We start from the raw sequence: 21,798 nt of genomic DNA on the forward strand, positions 1-21,798 counted from the left end.
GAAATTGAATAATCATGTGATATTATTAATCATATTGCTCTGCAATTTATTAAATTGATATTAACACCACATATCTAGCATGTGTCTGTATATGTGTGTTGGCTGTGTACGTACATGCACTCGTGTATCCTTTCATATTTGGACTTTATATATATTCCTCTTGTGGCAGTATATCCAGGAAGCTAACAGCCTCTTATTGTAATAGATATTATAAAGCTGAATGTGAAACTTTATTGTACAATTTTTGTATCACCCTTTTGGCGAGCCCACCCACAGATAGCGCTCGTATGGCTCCTATATTTCTATGTCATCAAATGAGCTGATAATGAATATAGTGAATTAATGACAAATTTGACTGAGTCAAAATATCTGAAATATGAACAAAATATTATTTAATGCGACAGATGTACAAGTCAGGTATAAGGTTAGGAAACGAGGATATCAGTATATTACAACTATACAGTTAGTGAGCAAAATTCTCATAAAATTCACAGTTCTATGGAAGTGCCACATATAAAGAGAGAGTAATAACTCTGGCAAAATCGATGTATGTTAGATGTATGTTAATTCATAGAAAACATATCAAAATTGCAGATATATTATCAGTAACTTTATAAGAAATTGAGTCAGATTCGCCTCCGACAACAATGTATTTGTTTTCTGGAGATATATTGGACTCCCCTATTTACCTGCAAAACAGAACGCAGCATATTTTAAAAGGTTAAATGTCAAATATAAATACCAACGTACACACTCCAGCACAGAGCTACTGCAGTAATTGGTTGTGACTCTGAGCGCCGCTGTTCACCAATCAGGGAGAGAAACGCGACGAGAGATCCAGCCAGCCCAGCCCTGCTGTTACACAGCACAGAACCTGGAGATCAGACTCTCACTCCCCGGGTCTCTCTGGACTAAGCATTAATGGACGATACTGGCTGAAACTGGCTCCTGATTTGATACCCAATATTTTCGGAAATATTTGACCAAAGATAAAATCCAAACGGAGACATTCCCTGACAGAGAATCGGCGGCGCTACATCAGCAAGGAAATGACCCGGCACTGTACAGCGCGAGTCCTATTCTGCGTGATATTGGTTGCCATTTCGGAGGCAGTTGCTGGGCAGATTCGCTATTCCATTCCGGAGGAAATGCAGAAAGGCTCTTCCGTGGGGAACATCGCAAAGGATCTGGAGCTGGATGTAGAGCAGCTCTCAGACAGAGCCGTTCGCATTGTTTCCAGAGGTAGGACGCAGTATTTTGCTTTGAATTTTAAGAGCGGCCATTTATACATCACGGAAAGGATAGACAGAGAAGAGATCTGTGGTGGGATGGAAATGTGTCTGTTAAATTGTGAGGTTATAGCTCAAGCTAAAATGAAGCTTTTTCCGGTCGAAGTAGAAATCACAGATATTAATGATAATGCTCCCAGCTTCCTGTCAGAAGAATTCGATTTAAAAATCAGTGAAACAGCAGCCCCAGGATCACGGTTTTCTGTGCGTCAGGCAGAGGACCCAGATATGGGACTAAATTCCATCCAGAGCTACCAACTCAGCAGTAACAGGCATTTCTTACTGGATGTAGAAACGCGATCTGATGGAATAAAATACGCTGAATTGGTGCTGGAAAAGTCTCTAGACCGGGAAGAACAAGCAGTTCACAAGCTAATCCTCACAGCCACTGACGGGGGAGATCCAGTCAGATCCGGCACTGCGCAAATCCGCGTAATTGTTCTCGATTCTAATGACAATGCCCCAGTTTTTAGCCAGCCTGTCTACAGAGTGAGCATTTGGGAAAACGTGCCTGAAGGTTCCCCGGTTGTCACAGTAAAAGCCACTGATCCGGATGAAGGAGTCAACAAAGAGGTGAAATACTCTTTCCAAAAAATCACAGACAAAGCTTCCCAAATGTTCCACTTGGACCCTAAAACTGGTGAAATAACAGTCGTGGGCAAACTGGACTTTGAGGAAGCTGCATTATATGAAATTGAGGTGCAAGCGCATGACGGGGGAGGCCTTTTTGACAGATCCAAAATTGTAATTGCTGTTCGCGATGTGAATGACAACGTTCCGGAAATCGCTCTCAGGTCTCTCATCAGCTCGATCCCCGAGGACTCTCCCCCGGGGACTGTCATCGCCCTTTTAAATGTGCAAGATCCAGACTCAGGAGAGAACGGGGAGGTCACGTGCTCCACACCTAGCAACCTCCCCTTCCAGCTGAAGAAACCCTTCGAGAATTATTACAGTCTGGTGACAGACCGAGCTCTGGACAGGGAGCACGTGGCAGCATACAACATCACAGTGACCGCCACGGACAACGGGACTCCTCCTCTTTCTACAGCCATCACGATCCCACTCCGGATTTTAGACACGAATGACAACTGTCCTCTCTTCGATAAAACATCCTACGCCGGCTACGTCATGGAGAATAACCCGAGAGGAGTCTCTGTTTTCTCCCTGAGGGCGAGTGACCCCGACTGGGGGGAAAACGCGAGAATCACTTACTCCATTAATGAAGGAGACAGAAGCGAAGTGCCTTTGTCCTCTTCCATCTCCATTAACTCCGAGACTGGGGCTCTCTACGCTCTGCGCTCCTTCGATTACGAACAGTTCCGGGAGATTCGGTTCCAAGTGCAGGCTCAGGATGGGGGTTCCCCACCTCTCAGCAGTAATGTCTCCGTCACTCTCTTTATACTGGATCAGAATGACAACAGCCCGCACATCTTACACCCCTCCTTTCCCACCGATGGCTCCACGGGAGTGGAGTTGGCCCCTCGCTCCTCCGAGCCGGGTTACCTGGTCACTAAGGTGGTGGCGGTGGATGCAGACTCCGGGCAGAACGCCTGGCTCTCCTACCAGCTGCTGAAGGCTACAGAGCCGGGGCTCTTCTCTGTAGGACTCCACAGCGGCGAGATCAGGACAGCGCGCTCCTTTGTAGACAAAGATGCGCTCAAGCAAAGTCTGGTGGTTTTAGTGAAGGACAAGGGGCAGCCCCCTCTCTCTGCCACGGCCACTGTCACGGTGGTGGTGGCTGACAGCATCCCCGAAATCCTCTCCGATTTAAGCAGCCTCTCAGCTCCTGCAGACCCCCAGTCCAGCCTCACCTTGTATTTGGTGATCGCTGTGGCTTCCGTTTCTTGCTTGTTCTTTACCTTTATCCTAGTGTTCCTGGCCCTGAGGCTCCGCAGGTGGAGAAACTCGCAGCTGTTTGACTCCTCCAGTGTGACTTTCAGTGGATTTCCCGTCTCGCAGCTTGTGGGGCTCGATGGAGTCAGAGCTTTTCTTCACTCCTACTCACATGAGGGTTCTCTAACCACGAACTCCAGGAAGAGCCAATTCAACTTTCCCAAATCAAACTATTCAAATACTCTGACCAGTCAGCAGACTTGTGAGATAAAGGATCCTATTCTAGTTACTGGAGAATTAAACATTAGTAACGGGGATCAGACCTCGCTTCAGGTGAGCTAATATTTTTGGCCGTTTTTATGGTCTAAATACATTTGTGGAGCCAGTAAAGGCACTTGTAATTCATTTGGAATTAGATTATGTGGTATTGTAATCAGCGGAGTATTTGATCACTACATATAAATAAAATGTGTTTGTGGGTACAGTAAGGTTTGTACTGAGCTATAAAGAAGAGATATTCTAAATCACTTTATCAGTTCCTGTTAAATAGAGATTGATATAAAAACCTGGCACTACCTTTGTCTATTTTTGGTGATGTGGACCTATAATTATAGTTCAGTTTATCTGTCATTGGTGCAGGGATATTTCAAGATTTTTTTCCTTGCATCATAGGATAGATTTTGAGCACATGGGTTTATTAGAACCAATTTTAACTTCCCAGAGATGCTTGAAATTTGAGACACGTGAGGGTATGACTGGCAACCTTTTACTGTGTTTCCTTAGGGCAGTTCTATAGGAGAACTTTGTCTAGTGCGTACTTACAGTTCAGTTTATGAGACTGGAACCTTTTCTTAGTTGATTTAGAAATACTTTCTGTGGTGGACAGATTTTTTTAAAGAAAAAAATTAATCTAAAAAGGACAATAATGCTCTACATGTAAGTAAGAAAATTGTTTCGCTCAGAAGTTTTCTTTGAGGCCCGTGGCCGCTCATGTCATTCTCGTATTAAAAATATTATCTTGTGTCCAACAATAGGTAAGTATCTTTGGGTGTATTTCAGGTATGTGGTAGATGTGATTCTTTAAATAGAAATTGTGAAAAATTTTGGAAAGTTCTTACCATTATTCATATTCATACATACATACACACATACATACAAATATATATTTAAAGAATCAGACCCACCACATGCACAAATATGGCACAGAAAACTAAGGCCTGGCACTATCCACAGATGGATAGATACACGTGTGCAGAAGCAAATAGCATTCACGGCTATTTTTTATTTTTCTTTATTATTTATTTATTATTGTTTACATCTATTTTGTGATTCACTTGTTTACAATTAGGGACAATCATTTTAAAATGCTGTACATATAGAATACATTGTAAGCAGAAAATAAAACCTCCCATGGTAGTCACTTGAGCTCTACTGGCACCTGAATAAGATCGCTGCTGTTGCAGTTCTCCGGTGGAGACTCAGAGTGCCGCTGTTGGCCAATGCGGAGCCAGGGCTGGGGCCGGAGATCCACCGAAGCCTCCTGCAGTGCGATTGCTACGTCACACAGCGCGGATCGGAAAGAGCATAGCAAAGAAACCTTCACAGTCCGGCTGAGAAAGGGGGACGTCCTCAGAGCTCTCTGTAGACATAATCAACAGGCAATCCGGGCTCTGTCTGCGATAAATTACTGTTGATTCCCTCCTTTCTAATGTAATGAAAACAAAGAAAAGGAAACAGGAAGAAGAGAGGAGATCTGACCGGCATTGGGATGGAAATCAGCGGCCGAGAGCCGGGCTGGGCAGTCACACGGCAAGTACTGCTGTTTCCCTTTTTATTGTCTTTGTTCTGCCGGGAGGTCTCAGGGCAGATCAGTTATTCGATTCCTGAAGAAATGGCGAAAGGTACCCTTGTGGGGAATCTCGCCAAGGATTTGGGGCTGAGTGTGAGAGAACTGCCGCGGCGAAAGCTACGAGTCGTGTCTGCAGCTAAAAAGCAATACTTCAGCGTGAATGGAGAAAGTGGGAACGTCTATGTGAATGGCAGGATAGACCGGGAGGAGTTATGCGGGACATCTCAACTCTGCCTCATAAATTTCGAAATTGTGCTGGAAAATCCTTTGAATGTTTTCCACATAAATGTCGCGATCCAGGACATTAACGATAATGCCCCGCTTTTCCTAAAAGACAGCATCGATCTACAAATCAGTGAATCCAGTTTGCCAGGGGCTCGATTTCTCCTTGAATATGCTGAAGATCTTGACGTTGGGATGAACTCTCTACAGAGTTACCAGTTGAGCCCCAATCACTATTTTATCCTGGAAGTCAAAGAGAGCCAGGATGGAAATAAATATGCAGATTTAGTGCTGCAAAAATCACTGGATCGGGAAAGCCAGCGCAACCTTCACTTGATCCTCACGGCTGTGGATGGGGGTGAGCCGCAGAGAATTGGGACGGCCCAGATATGGATTAATGTCACCGACGCCAATGACAACCCCCCCATCTTCTCTCAGGAGCTCTACAAAGTCAGCCTGAGGGAAAATGCACCGACGGGCTCCTTAGTGCTTCAGGTTAAAGCCAACGACAACGATGAAGGTTCAAATGCTCAGATCAGCTACATTATTAGCAAGGTATCAGAAAAGACCCTTCAGAAATTCAGCCTGGACTCAGAAAATGGAAAAATCACAATAAAGGAGCCCTTGGACTTTGAAGAGACACGTGACTATACCATGGCAGTAGAAGCAAAGGATGGAGGCGGACTAGTGACACACTGCAAAGTGGAAATAGAAGTTATTGATGAGAACGACAATGCCCCCGAAGTGACATTCACATCTGTGTCCAATCCTGTCCCAGAAGATTCAGTACCTGGGACAGTGATAGTTCTGATCAGTGTTAATGATCTAGATTTTGGAGATAATGGAAGGGTCTCATGCCATTTACTGGATGATTTTCCGTTTACTATAGTGTCGTCTTCTAATAATTACTACAAGCTCCTCACAGACAGCACCCTGGACAGGGAAAGGACCCCGGAGTACAATATCACAATCACCGGCACAGACAAAGGCTCCCCCGCCCTCTGCACCCAGAAAACCATCCTGTTGCAGATCTCGGATATCAATGACAACGCCCCTGTCTTTGAGAAACCTTCCTACACCGCCTATATGCCAGAGAACAGTCCCTCGGGGGCCTCTATTTTCAGTGTAAAAGCCTCAGACCGGGATCTGGACCGGAACGCCCAAGTCACTTACTCCATCCTGAGCAGCAACCTCGAAGAGGTGCCTCTCTCCTCCTACATCTCCATTAACTCCCAGACCGGAGTGATCTATGCGCAGCGCTCCTTCGACTACGAGCAATTCCGGGAGTTTGAGCTGCAAGTGAAGGCCCAAGACGGCGGGTCCCCGCCTCTCAGCAGCAATGTCACCGTCAGGGTGTTTATTGTGGATCAGAATGATAACGCCCCTCGCATTCTGTACCCTTTGCTCGGAGCCGATGGCTCCGCCTTGTTCGAGATGGTGCCTCGCTCGGCCGAGGCAGGTTATCTGGTGACTAAGGTGGTGACGGTGGATGCTGACTCAGGACACAATGCCTGGCTCTCCTACCATCTGCTCCAGGCCACGGACCCGTCGCTGTTCAGCATGGGGCTGCAGAGCGGGGAAATCCGGACAGCCCGCGCCTTTGCGGACAGAGATGCTGTGAAGCACAGGCTGGTCACCCTGGTGAAGGACAACGGGCAGCCGCCTCTGTCCGCCACAGTGACTCTCAACCTGGTGTTTGCCGAGAACTTCCAAGAGGCTCTTCCGGAAATGAGCGACCAATCGAGTGACTCGGCATCTCAGTCTGATATACAGTTCTACTTGGTGCTGGCTTTAGCCCTGATCTCATTTTTGTTCCTCTTGACAGTGACACTGACCATTGTGATGAAATTGAGAACGTCAAGGAAACCTAAATTACTTCAGTGTTTTGGTCCTGACCCTTATTCCAACACCGGCTCTATGTTCCCACCCAACTATGAAGATGGGACTTTGCCTTATTCCTACCAGCTGTGTTTGTCCTCAGACGCCAGGAAGAATGATTTCACTTTCCTGAAACCAAATGTCCAGGTAGCAGATAATATTCTGTGCGGTGAAAGCTCAGGAACGGTATTTATGGGCAACGGATCTAGTAGTTTACATGCTGAGACGCAGACTGCTGCGGAGGTGAGCTGGTGAACTTATAATTTCATATTCATGTTTGTTTGAAGATTTTGAAGTAACTCTTTTCATCTTTAAGAAGTGTAGGAGGTCGTTGTGGAATTGAACCGTAGTCGTTTTTAGACTGTTCCATGGCGCACACAATTCGCATCTCTGAAACACTAATGAAGTTGTTTCCACAATACTCCTGCCTTTTAGAGTAGCTTTATTTTACCCATTTTACTGGGGAGGAGCTGAGGCACAATGGGAACAACTGTAAGATAAAGATGTAAAAAGAAACGATTAAACTGCTTCTCTTGCAGCAGTCTTTTCTAAGAGTTCGATAGGAACCTGATAGGTTAATAGAAAATGAGTACTTGTGGCACCTTAGAGATTAACCAATTTATTTGAGCATAAGCTTTCCTGAGCTACAGCTCACTTCATGGGATGCATACTGTGGAAAATACAGAAGATGTTCGTATACATACAAACCATGAAAAAATGGGTGTTTACCACTACAAAAGGTTTTCTCTCCCCGCACCCTACTCTCCTGCTTATCTAAAGTGATCACTCTCCTTACAATTTGTATGATAATCAAGGTGGGCCATTTCCAGCACAAATCCAGGTTTTCTTTCCCCCCCCCCCTTTTTCCACACACACAAACCCACTCTCCTGTTGGTAATAGCTTATCTAAAGTGATCACTCTCCTTACAATGTGTATGATAATCAAGGTGGGCCATTTCCAGCACAAATCCAGGGTTTAACAAGAAGGTGGGGGGGGGGGTAGGAAAAAACAAGGTTACCTTGCATAATGACTTAGCCACTCCCAGTCTCTATTCAAACCTAAGTTAATTGTATCCAATTTGCAAATGAATTCCAATTCAACAGTCTCTTGCTGGAGTCTGGTTTTGAAGTTTTTCTGTTGTAATATAGCAACTTTCATGTCTTAGTTATATATATATATATATTAGTTAATATAGACACAAACATATAAATATTCTATTGGTCCACGGATGACCCACCCCTTACGTGTCCCTTATGTAACATGATTTTGTGGTGTGATATAAAAGTTTTATTGGCATAAGTTTGTGATGGCTGAATTACTCAACAGTGGCAAAGATATTAGAGCGTTATGCGGGTCATTCAAAGGAAGTTATGACAAAATCGTTACAACACCTCTTCCTGTAGTCTGTCTATGTTCATATCTTACAAGGGGGACATTTGTTTTACAAGTAATATACAGAGTTTTAAAACATTTTAATTGGACCTGTTTTCTTTGTAACTGCTCCTTCAAGTTAGGTTTCCTTAGTTATCATGAGTCCAACTGTTCAGTAGGGGTGTAAAGCCAGATACTTTAACATTTAAATGATGCATTTAAAAAGTCTTTGTATATAAAAGTGAATGTATAATTGTTAAGCTGTCTGGGGTGGCTCAAAAGCCCAGGTACCAATCACAGGACAGGCTGTTAAGATGCAGGGCACAAACTTCTAACTGGTTGTGAGTTCTATATTTAGATTTCACCAACCAAATAGCAAGTGTAAACTACTCAAGCATTATTATAGTTTGAACATGGAGTCATAGACAGTCCCCTGGGGTACTCTGGTCTGTCTTGCCACCTAGGTAAGCTTACCTCTCTGATAGATAGTCCCTTATCCCAAAAATCATAGTCGCTTATCCCAAAAATCATAACAATATTCAAGTTACTCCCAGTCCCAAAGGACCAATCACTTACCCCAGGTCAATGGCACATTGGATCCTTACAATGCAGACAGCACTTGTAGCCAGGTCTATAGTAAATTAACTAATAATTTATTAAATAGATTTATTAAATTTTATTAAGAAAAAGAAATTAGAGTGTTATTTACAAGATTAAAGCAGATAAACGTGCACTGACAAATGAGTTACAGTCTTAGGTTTCATAAGGTGATAGAAGCTGCTCTAATATGGAAGCTCTATATGTCCTTTAGGGCTAACCTTGGCTATGCAGCTGTGGATCCCTTGCTTATTCTTAGAAATCTTGCCCTCCCAAAGTCCAAGCTGCAAAGAGATTCAGTTTCTTCTTGTCAGAGGTCTCCATGGCCTTCCCCCACTGTTCAAACTGATGGGAGGAATCCACATGCATGTCTGCTCTTAATGCCTGAGAGGGAGGACCAACAAATCAACAAAGTCTTTTGTCCTCTGATGTTCCACAGTGGTTTGTCTGATGTCTATAGGCCTTCTTTGTTGAGAAGGAGCTAACATCTCCTGTGGTAAACTAGTATTTCACACTTGCTTCTCTTCTGACTGGGGGAGTTTACAGTTTCAGAACAAGCACTTTTACAGTTACAGAGCAAATACTTAAACATTACTTTATAATATGGGGTACAGAGATTATAAGTGAGATTAATGTATGCAGCAATTTACAAGCATTTCATAAAGTCTAAACACTAAACACATTTTTATAAATCTAATAATACCTGTTTTAACAATACTAATACACAGGTGAGCCAGACTTGTTTCCAGCTATGCATTTATCAGTGTTCAGTTGAGGTCTACTGGCCTTGGCATGGTTTTTAAAAACCAGTTTTTCTACACTTTCCCAAAATGGAAGCATGTACTGGATACCACTGGAATGCTATAACTCCTTTTCAACAGCAACAGACAGTGCTCCTATTTCTAGCCTGCAAAAAGTGGACTCTTCCTATTCTCACTGGCTATTGACTACTATGGGCCCAAGGGCCAGTGTTTTTATTGTATTTTATTTCTTTAATTTTTATGTGAGGAAGGTCATATACCACTTTGGAGGGGAAAGGGAAACATGAACTTGTCTGGTTGGTAGTCTTAAAATAGTGATTTAGTTTTAGCTTCTCGAATATTTACAATGTTAGATGTTTTTGCCATGGAATAGGTGTATTACTGGTCAGAGTGTTCAAAAGTATACAACAAGCTGTAGTATTATGTGATTTTATTCACTATATGTCTCAGCAATTGATTACATTGACGTTACTAGTATGCGTGTGTGTCCCATATGTGTGATTTGATATTTTAAATGTTTGCATTATTGGAATATATATTCCCCTTGAAGTAGCGTTCTTCTAGTATCAATTCCAATAGCTCTCCATTGTTCTAGATATTATAAAACTTTGTTTGAAGACCACCAGGCTCATAAATATATAGAGTAAAAATTATTTTATCACCTAATAGATAAAGCCAACCCATAGATAGCACTCCTGAGTCCTTTATTTATATTTAATCCACAGTGCAAGAATGGACTTAAACAACAAAAATGAACAAATCAAATAATAAAAAAATGTGAAATAGTACATCTACTGACATAGAAGTCAGGTATAAGTTTACTACAAAGATATAAGCATTTAGCAATTGCACAATGCATCATCAGAATGAAATGCCCAGAGGATAGTTGGATTTGAGAAACATATATCTCATATATATATAGATAACTCTGGACCAAGCTATTTGTAATTCATAGTCAAGTAAACAAAATAAACAAAATTAAACCACTAAAACTTTATAAATAACAATCAGTCCTACAAACACAAATTTTATTCCTTGGGAATACTTCAGATTTATGTACATAATAATGAGAAAACAACATATTTATAATGTGAACTCTCAAATGAAAGTACTTGTCAAAAACTCCAGCGTGAAGGTTCGGCAGTTATTGATTGAGACTCTGAGCACCGCTGTTCACCAATCAGGGAGAGAAAGGTGATGAGAGATCCAACCAGCCCAGCCTGGCATTTAGGCAGCACAGAACACAGAGCTCAGATTCACACTCACCCAGTGTTTAATTTGTGCCAGGGTTTGCCAGGACTGAGCCCCTGAACCTCTGGGCTTGATAGGTCAGTTATGAAAGTAAAAAGATTGCTTGAGCCCCAGCACCCCTTTTACTACAAATGAAGCATTGCACTCAAGGGATCTGGACTGAACAGTAAGGAACTATATTCTAGGAATGAATTTAGCTTTGCTTTAACTATCAACATTACTGGTAACGTTCTGCCAAAGACAGAATTAAAACACAGTCATTCAGTGGAGGAGAATCAGGAGCTCCACATCCACACTGGCAGGGGAACTGTGAGCACCTACCTCAGGGCAGACTGTCACAAGCAGGGCAGACACCCCCAAACTGGTGATGTGTTCTATAATTAGATTTCACCAAGCCAGTAACAAATGTGAACTCCTGGATAGGGTGACTAGACAGCAAATGTGAAAAATCAGGATAGAGAGTGGGGTGTGATAGGAGCCTATATAAGAAAAAGACCCCAAAATCGGGACTGTCCCTATAAAATCAGGACATCTGGTCACCCTACTCCTGGATCACAATGCCAGTTTTACCATGGAGTCACAGACAGTCCCCTCAGACTCTCCAGTCTATCTTGCCACCCCCACAAACTGGACTTTGTGATAGAAGGTCACTTAAACCAAAAATCACACTACATGAGGTTGCTCCCAGTTCCAGGAGACCAGTCACTTACTTCTCATTAATTGGTATTTTAGATTTTACACCAAAGATGGTGCTAGTAGCCAATTCTATAGTAAACTAACTAAAGGTTTATTAGCTAAGAAAAGGAAATAAGAGTTATTGAGCTGTTAAAGCAGGTAAAATATATCTGTGGGTGAGTCACTGTTTGGAACTCCAAATGGTGACAGTGATGTACTAAGCTGCCAGTTTCCCAAAAGTCTTTTCAATGTTCCCAAATTCTCTCTGGGGATCTCTGCTTTGCATCTGGTACACTTCCCTCTAAGAGTCGAAACAGTCCAGAGATGAAAGATCTTTCCTTGAATCCATACTTTTTGCTTCTTCTCACAGAAAACAAGTTGACAGTGTCACTAGTGTGGGCTTTTCCTTTGATGAGGGAGAGTGAGGAATGCATTTTGCATCTTTGACCTCTGATCCTCACACACAATGATGACTTGCTTTGAAATTAGCAGGTTTTTTGTTAAATTTCTTCATTTGCATTTCACAAGGCTTCTTGCTTGTTTGATGGTTCATTTGATGGGTTATTTAGTTACAGGGGTATCCACAATGTAATGTTTGCTACTGCACTCAGATACATATAAGAGAAAACAATGCAAGTAACGTACCACTAGTTTTCAAGTAGTTTAAACTCCAAATACACCCTTATACATTTAGCAATTACATTGATCTATACTGGTACACAAGTGAATTCGCCAGGGGCTCTGGCATAAGCTGGCACCTGGTCTGCCAACGTCACACTAGTCAACTGAACATTTGGTCGATAGATACATCTAAGTCCATTATTGTTCCATAGAAAGGAGATCTCCTAATTCCCTTTTACCAATTCTTATGAAATATACGTTTGTTGCAAACCTGGTAGTTTATTTAATCAGCGAGACTGGAGAGTTTAATTGCCTGAAATATTACAAACAAGTGGAAATTCGTGTATATTTTTGGAAACATCGACTTCTAACGACTATACATTTTTAGTGCAAAGTAAAATGAATATTTTATAACAGGTCTCTACAATATTATTCTGCAACCCAGTTTATTTCAGTCCAAAAAGGGGTTTTGTAAACTTTCATGACTGAAAGGCATAGACATTGAAAATTCATAAACATTACATTAGGCTATGTAAATACATATTTATGATGAAGGACAGTTTCGACATCATTTTAGGTTTCCTACAATAGTAATTTTCTTTTGTCCTAAATTTGAGCCTTGACAGATTGAGAAATATGTGTGACAGATTATACTGATGTGTTTTTCATGGAATTGTTGGCATTAGAAATTAGATTCTAAAACATTTTAGTAACGTTTAGCTAAGACAAATTATATGTTTCCATAGTATATGTATTAATAGTGATCAAATGGCTAGTTTAAATTCATTCCGTCTACTAGGCATGTAGTTGTAGCTAGATTTACCTCACATTGGTGTAGGAATATTTGACAGACTTACTCTAGCTTTACATCGTAAGAAAACTTTTGAATACAGAGGTTTAAGGGAAACATTTTTGCCTTTTCTGAGATGCCCTATATTTTGTATACCTGAGAGAGCTTCTGGGAATTTTTTTTTACTCCGTTCTTTAGTGAGGTTCTATGGGGGAATATGGCCAACTGTATAATTACAGTAAAGTGTAGGAGAATAGAAACTTTTCGTAGTTATTTTAGAAACACTCTCTTCTGAGGAGACAGATTACTTTGAAAGAAAAAGACAAACTAAAGGCTCTAAAAGTAATTACTGAAATGGTTCCATTCAAAAGTTTAGACAGCGGTTTAGAACCAACAATGGCTCGTGTCATTCTAACTTTCTATTGCTTTTTGTCAAACTTGAAAGAACTATCCTTATCTGGATCTCAGGCATGTGTGTGTTCGCAGGGGATATGATTATTTAAACGAAGTCATTGTAAATGCTGAAAAGTTCTTTTACCTATTTACGACATATGTGTGCGCGCACGCGCACACACATATATACATACTAACAACGTGAAAGAAAAGTCAAGAAAGTATAAGGCTTACGATATTCACAGACTGATAGGTGCACAAAAAATACACAAAAAGCATGTCGAGTTGACATCTACATTTCTATACAAAGATACATTTTTGTACTTGATAATGGTTTCATTCTCGTCTATACAATTACAATATAACTTTTAGCTATACAGAATAATCCACAATAGTCACTACAGCTGTGCCGGCGCCTTGATAAGATCGCTGCTGTTGCAGTTCTCCGGCTGAGACTCAGAGTGCCGCTGTTGGCCAATGCGGAGCCTGGGCTGGAGCCGGAGATCCACCGGAGCCTCCTGCAGTGCGATTGCTCCGTCACACAGCGCAGATCAGAGAGAAAGCAGAGCAGAGAGACTCCACACAGTCTGTGCGGAGAAAAATAAACACCCCTTCACAGCGCTCTGAACAGTTAAACAATCCGGACTCCAATTACTCTTTCTTACCAGGGATTATATCAGCTTGATGGGGTTTTTCATTACCTGATCTGATTAAAAAAGAAGACGAGAGACAGCAAGAAGAGGGCAAAGGTGACAGGAATGAGGATGGATGCGAGGCACAGAGAGCCGGACCTGGTCGTCAGACAACAGGTACTATTGTTTGCATTCTTATTCTCTTTGTTCTGCCGGGGGGTCTCGGAGCAGATTCTTTATTCGATTCCGGAGGAAATGGCCAAAGGTTCCCTCGTGGGGAATCTCGCCAAGGATTTGGGGCTGAGTGTGAGAGAACTGCCCAGCCGGAAGCTCCGTGTCAGTTCGGAAAAGGAATACTTCTCTGTGAATGGAGAAAGTGGCAACGTCTATGTGAATGACAGGATAGACCGGGAGGAGATTTGCGGGACACCTCAACTCTGCATCATAAATTTCGAAACTGTGCTGGAAAATCCCTTGAACATTTTCCACATAAATGTCGCGATCCAGGACATTAACGATAATGCCCCGCGTTTCTTAAAAGATAATATCAAACTAGAGATGAGTGAATCTACTTTACCAGGTGCCCGCTTCCTCCTGGGAAATGCTGAAGACCTTGACGTTGGGGTGAATTCTCTGCAGAGTTACCAGCTGAGCCCCAATCAGGATTTCATCCTGGAAGTCAAAGAGAGCCGGGATGGCAATAAATATGCAGATTTAGTGCTGCAGAAACCCCTGGACCGGGAAAGCCAGCGCAGCCTTCACTTGATCCTCACGGCTGTGGATGGGGGAGAGCCGCAGAGAACTGGGACCGCCCAGATATGGATTAATGTCACCGACGCCAATGACAACCCCCCCATCTTCACTCAGGAGCTCTACAAAGTCAGCCTGAGGGAAAATGCACCGACGGGCTCCTTAGTGCTTCAGGTTAGAGCCACCGACAACGATGAAGGTTCGTATGCTCAGATCAGCTACGTCTTCAGCAACATTCCAGAAAAGGCCCGTCCGAAATTCAGTCTGGACCCAGAAACCGGGGAAATCACCGTAAAGGAGCCCTTGGACTTTGAGGAGACACGTGACTACACCCTGGTAGTAGAAGCAAAGGATGGAGGCGGACTAGTGACACACTGCAAAGTGGAGATCGAGGTTCTTGATGAGAACGACAATGCCCCCGAGGTAACACTCGCATCCCTGGCCAGCCCCATCCCCGAAGACTCAGTGCCTGGGACAGTGATAGCTCTGATCAAAGTTCTAGACCGAGACGACGGAGAAAACAGAAAGGCCTCCTGTCGTTTACAAGAAGATTTACCCTTTAAAATTATATCGTCTTCCAATAATTACTACAAGCTTCTTACAGACAGCACCCTGGACAGAGAAAGGACCCCGGAGTACAATATCACAATCACCGCCACAGACAAAGGCTCTCCCCCACTCTCCACCCAGAAAACCATCTTGTTGCAGATCTCAGATATCAATGACAACGCGCCTGTCTTTGAGAAACCTTCCTACACCGCCTATGTGCCAGAGAACAATCCCTCGGGAGCATCTATTTTCAGTGTAAAAGCCTCAGACCGGGATCTGGACCGGAACGCTCGAGTCACTTACTCCATCCTGAGTAGCAACCTCGAAGAGGTGCCTCTCTCCTCCTACATCTCCATTAACTCCCAGACCGGAGCGATCTATGCGCAGCGCTCCTTCGACTACGAGCAATTCCGGGAGTTTGAGCTGCAAGTGAAGGCCCAAGACGGCGGGTCTCCGCCTCTCAGCAGCAATGTCACCGTCAGGGTGTTTATTGTGGATCAGAATGATAACGCCCCTCGCATCCTGCACCCTTCCCTCGGAGCCGATGGCTCCGCCTTATTCGAGATGGTCCCTCGCTCGGCCGAGGCAGGTTATCTGGTGACTAAGGTGGTGGCGGTGGATGCTGACTCGGGACACAATGCCTGGCTCTCCTACCATCTGCTCCAGGCCACGGACCCGTCGCTCTTCAGCATGGGGCTGCAGAGCGGGGAGATCCGGACAGCCCGCGCCTTTGCGGACAGAGATGCTGTGAAGCACAGGCTGGTCATCCTGGTGAAGGACAACGGGCAGCCGCCTCTGTCCGCCACAGTGACTCTCAACCTGGTGTTTGCCGAGAACTTCCAAGAGGCTCTTCCGGAAATGAGCGACCAATCGAGTGACTCGGCATCTCAGTCTGGCTTTACTATTATTTTGGTGGTAGCTCTAGCTTTGATCTCATTTTTGTTTCTCCTGACAGTGACACTGGCCATTGTGATGAAATTGAGAACGTCAAGGAAACCCAAATTACTTCAGTGTTTTGGTCCTGACCCTTATTCCAAGACAGGCTCTATGTTCCCGCCAAACTATGAAGATGGGACTTTGCCTTATTCCTACCAGCTGTGTTTGTCCTCAGACGCCCGAAAGAATGAATTCACTTTCGCGCAGCCTATTGTGCAGAGGAACGAGAATATTCTGTGCAGTGACAGCTCAGGGGCGGTATTTATGTGCGATGACTCTAGCAACTTAAAAGCTGAGACAGAGACTTTTGTGGAGGTGAGATTCTGTTTTCATGCATTCTATATTTTCCTGTTCAACTTTGAATGAATAATTGTAAATGAAGACCAGACGTCTTCTAGTATAGGAACACATTGTGAAATAGGTGTTTGGGGGGGGGGGTTGTTTTGGTTTGGGTATGTTTGTTTGTTTTTAAGGCTTCTACCTATAGTGCCTCATGTGGTATCTAGGCGTATCACAAACATGTATGAATTTGTACTCATGACATTCCTGCTACCTAGAGTAAGGTTACCCCCATTTTACAGATGATGAATTTAAGTAAAAGTAGACCTCCTGTTGATCACAAAAGAAGTCTGAAACAGAGTTCGGAATCAAACTCAAGACTCCTAAATCCCAATCCGCTGTTTTAATTACAAGATATTTTTCTTTCTTTTAAGAGTGAACATCCTTCCTCTCATTCAAAACATTTCCTTAGAATAACTTTATTCTCAATAAATATCTAGATACCTGAAGTAAAAGATATATTTTCTAATAGTACAGAACAAATGTTTCAATTCATTTTAATGCATAATTTTTTAAAAAATAACCACTCTACATACTGCTTATTTTGCAGAAGTCTTCTTTGATTAGTGTTCTACAATATCTTGGACAGATGATATAGTCATAAATATATAAAGATACCCTTTTTACTCCTCCAGTACCCCTGGAGGACTCTCTTTTATGTCGCTTGTATAGCCTGGTTTTCAGGTGTGATATAAAAGCTTTCAATTATGCGGATTTGTGATGGCTTCATTGCTCACCTGTGGCAAAGCCATGAGTGAATCTTGCAGCTCCTCCCAGACGAGTAATGATAAATCTCTTTTGCCCTACTGTCCTATATTCCGTACATGGCCATACATCCCGCAGAGAAAGACTGTTTTTCAAATGTTTTGGAAAGTCTGAAAAAGGTAATTGTGCCCTTTCCCCCTATACCTATACCTATCAGGCCAGGTTGCTTTAATTCCCATTATTCCAAATGCTCTGGGATAATAGGGAGCCATCGAGTTTCTTAAAATGTGCTTTATAATTCTTGATATACAGAAATATATAATATTTTAAAACTTTCCAGACTCATTTACCAGAACTAGAAGCAAGTGCTGGGTCACACTTTGGAAAGCTGTAAGTGTTCTGCCCAGACACCCTGAGTCTAGCCCTCCCGGTGGCGAGATTTCGACAATGAGAATTGTCACGGCTGTATGAATTGTCACAAGTGTATGGTAAATATTGACTGTCAAGGGCCTGGGCCCAGAACGATTGTTTTTAGGAGTAGCGAGGAGGGACATATTCCTCATTTTGGGGGAGGGGAATTTCCCTTGGCTGGTTGATGTTTTAGTGATAGCGGATATTTGAAGCTGCTCAGAGGTCTGGAACGTTAGGAGTTGTCCAGGAAAAGGGAACTTTGTGGACAAAATGCAGTTGATGTGCTCAACCGTGCTGATAAACGAAGGATGGAGGATCCTGTGATTTTATTTCTCACACGGTTTTTTAGTTTATCACATTGACATTACTACAACACATGTCGTATATATATTACGTACACACACATATATATAAAGGCCCAATTACCTATATATATATATATATCTTGTGTGTGGTGTGTATATACATACACAAATATATGTACTTTAGTGTTTTCTGTTACTGAATTATAGTTACATATCTTCCTCTTGTGTTAGAGTTTTCTGGGAAGCCAATAGCGTCCCTCTTTACTAGGTATTAAATAACTGAGAGTGAAAACTGGAAAATATATGGAATACAAATAATTTTATATCCTCTATTAGATAGAGCTCACCCATAGATGGCACACCTGAGTTTTCTATTCATATTATAGCCATTGCGATATAAATGAATAACATGAATTAAGTAACGAACATGAACAGCCAAATATAACTGAAATATAAAAATATAATATTTAATGCTGCTAATGTACAACTCAATAAGAACTTTACTAAAAGAGCATATTAGTATATAGCAACTTAAGAGTGCATAAGTGCACCACCAAGGACAGTCAGGTGGAAAAGCATAGATTTAGACATAATAATCCTAGGCAAATCTGTTCACATGTAATTAACGCATAAACATATTAAAAACACATAAAATATTATTTCTACATATTTGTGCATAACAACCCAGATTCCTGACCACCAACATTTTTCTCCATTACTTGGAAGCATTTCAAGCTCTCACATATCCCTAACAAGGAGAAACCACCGAGGGTAGAATGTTGCCTATCAGATTAAAATTCCAACACACTATCAGTCTAAAAACTCCAGCAGGAAGCGTGTGCAGTTATTGGTTGAGACTCTGAGCGCCGCTGTTCACCAATCAGGAAGCAAAATGCGCTGAGAGATCCAGCCAGCCGAGCCCCGCTGTTTCACAGCACAGAACACAGAGATCAGATTCACACTCACCGGGTATGAATATTAAACGGTGATATTCGCTGCAAGTGGCTTTGGTTTTAACTATAAATATTTTCGGAAACATTCTGCCAAAGATAAAATCCAAACGCGGCGTCTCCAGACCAGCATGGGAGTGCCAGAAACACAAAAGCTACGGCACTGCAAAGGGCGAGCCCTGTTCTGCTTTATGTTGGCTACCGTTTGGGAGTCAGCTTCTGGGCAAATTCGCTATTCGATTCCGGAAGAAATGGAGATAGGATCTTCCGTGGGGAATGTCGCAAAGGATCTGGGGCTGGAAGTAAAGCAGCTCTCAGACCGCGCAGTCCGCATTGCTTCCAGAGGTAGGACCCAGTATTTTGCTTTGAATTTTAAGAGCGGCCATTTAATAACCACAGAGAGGATAGACAGAGAGCAGATCTGTGGCGCGCTGGAGGAGTGTTCGTTAAACTGTGAGGTTATAGTGGAGGATAAAATGAAGCTTTATAGAGTTGAAATTGAAATCACAGATATTAATGACAATGCTCCCAGCTTCCAGAGAGAAGAAATTGAGTTAAAAGTCAGCGAGACAACAACACCGGGATCGCGGTTTCCTTTGAGTGATGCCCATGACTCAGATTTGGGTATTAATTCTCTCCAGAGCTACCAGCTCAGCAATAACAGGCATTTCTCTCTTGATGTGCAAACGGGAACCGATGGAGTTAAATATGCCGAACTGGTGCTGGAAAAGTCTCTAGACCGGGAAGAACAAGCTGTTCACGATCTAGTCCTCACAGCCACTGACGGGGGAGATCTAGTCAGATCGGGCACTGCGCAAATCCGCGTTGTTGTTCTTGACGCAAATGACAACCCACCGGTTTTTAGCGAGCCTATCTATAAAGTGAACGTTTTGGAAAATGTCCCGAAGGGTTCCACAATTCTTACAGTAAAATCAACTGATCCGGACCAAGGAATAAACAAACAGGTGATATACTCATTCAAAAAAATCACAGACAAAGCTTCCAAAATATTCCGCTTGGATTCGAACACTGGAGATGTAACTATTGTGGGAAATCTGGACTTTGAGGAAGCTTCATTGTATGAAATTGAGGTACAAGCGCATGACGGGGGAGGACTTTTTGGCAGATCCAAAATTGTGATCGTTGTTAGCGATGTGAATGACAACGCTCCGGAAATCGCTCTCAGGTCTCTCATCAGCTCGATCCCCGAGGACTCTCCCCTCGGGACTGTCATCGCTCTTTTAGATGTACAAGATCTAGATTCAGGAGAGAACGGGGAGGTCACTTGTTCGTTACCAATCGACCTCCCCTTCCAGCTGAAGAAACCCTTCGAGAATTATTACAGTCTGGTGACAGACCGAGCCCTGGACAGGGAGCAGGTGGCAGCATACAACATCACAGTGACCGCCACGGACAATGGGACTCTTCCTCTTTCTACAGCCATCACGATCTCACTCCAGATTTTAGACACGAACGACAACGCCCCTTTCTTCGATGAAATACCCTACACCGGCTACGTCACTGAGAATAACCCGAGAGGAGTCTCCGTTTTCTCCCTGAGGGCGAGTGACCCCGACTGGGGGGAAAATGCGAGAATCACTTACTCCATTAATGAAGGAGACAGAAGCGAAGTGCCTTTGTCCTCTTCCATCTCCATTAACTCCGAGACTGGGGCTCTCTACGCTCTGCGCTCCTTCGATTACGAACAGTTCCGGGAGATTCGGTTCCAAGTGCAGGCTCAGGATGGGGGTTCCCCACCTCTCAGCAGTAATGTCTCCGTCACTCTCTTTATACTGGATCAGAATGACAACAGCCCGCACATCTTACACCCCTCCTTTCCCACCGATGGCTCCACGGGAGTGGAGTTGGCCCCTCGCTCCTCCGAGCCGGGTTACCTGGTCACTAAGGTGGTGGCGGTGGATGCAGACTCCGGGCAGAACGCCTGGCTCTCCTACCAGCTGCTGAAGGCTACAGAGCCGGGGCTCTTCTCTGTAGGACTCCACAGCGGCGAGATCAGGACAGCGCGCTCCTTTGTAGACAAAGATGCGCTCAAGCAAAGTCTGGTGGTTTTAGTGAAGGACAACGGGCAGCCCCCTCTCTCTGCCACGGCCACTGTCACGGTGGTGGTGGCTGACAGCATCCCCGAAATCCTCTCCGATTTAAGCAGTCTCTTAGCTCCTGCAGACCCCCAGTCCAGCCTCACCTTGTATTTGGTGATAGCTGTGGCTTCCGTTTCTTGCTTGTTCTTTACCTTTATCCTAGTGTTCCTGGCCCTGAGGCTCCGCAGGTGGAGAAACTCGCAGCTGTTTGACTCCTCCAGTGTGACTTTCAGTGGAGTTCCCGTCTCGCAGTTTGTGGGAATCGATGGAGTCAGAGCTTTTCTTCACTCCTGCTCACATGAGGGTTCTCTAACCACGGACTGCGGAAAGAGCCAATTCAACGTTACCAAATCAAACTATGCAAATACCGTGACCAGTCAGCAGACTTGTGAGATAAAGGATCCTATTCTAGTTACTGAAGAATTAAACATTAGTTACGAGGATCAGACCTCGGTTCAGGTGAGGCTATAACTTTTGAGCTTTATCATTTTTTATCTGAAATTGTTGGTATCTGTAAAAAGAAAAGGAGTACTTGTGGCACCTTAGAGTCTAACCAATTTGTTTGAGCATAAGCTTTCGTGAGCTACAGCT

At 43.4% G+C, this 21,798-nt stretch overlaps 1 protein-coding gene across 1 annotated transcript; it reads left to right on the plus strand.

Annotated features, from left to right (window-relative positions):
* The first annotated feature begins 886 nt into the window (after nt 1–886).
* On the plus strand, nt 887–21,650 carry LOC311524699 (protocadherin gamma-A4-like). Its single transcript, XM_084636061.1, has 2 exons — nt 887–3,218; nt 21,429–21,650. The coding sequence occupies exons 1-2, from the start codon at nt 1,050–1,052 to the stop codon at nt 21,507–21,509; spliced, it is 2,250 nt and encodes a 749-aa protein (XP_084492187.1). The 5' UTR covers nt 887–1,049; the 3' UTR covers nt 21,510–21,650.
* Nucleotides 21,651–21,798: the final 148 nt, after the last annotated feature.

The sequence above is a fragment of the Lepidochelys olivacea genome (assembly GCF_965140295.1).
Source record: "Lepidochelys olivacea isolate rLepOli2 genome assembly, chromosome: 8".
Taxonomy (NCBI): Eukaryota; Metazoa; Chordata; order Testudines; family Cheloniidae; genus Lepidochelys; species Lepidochelys olivacea.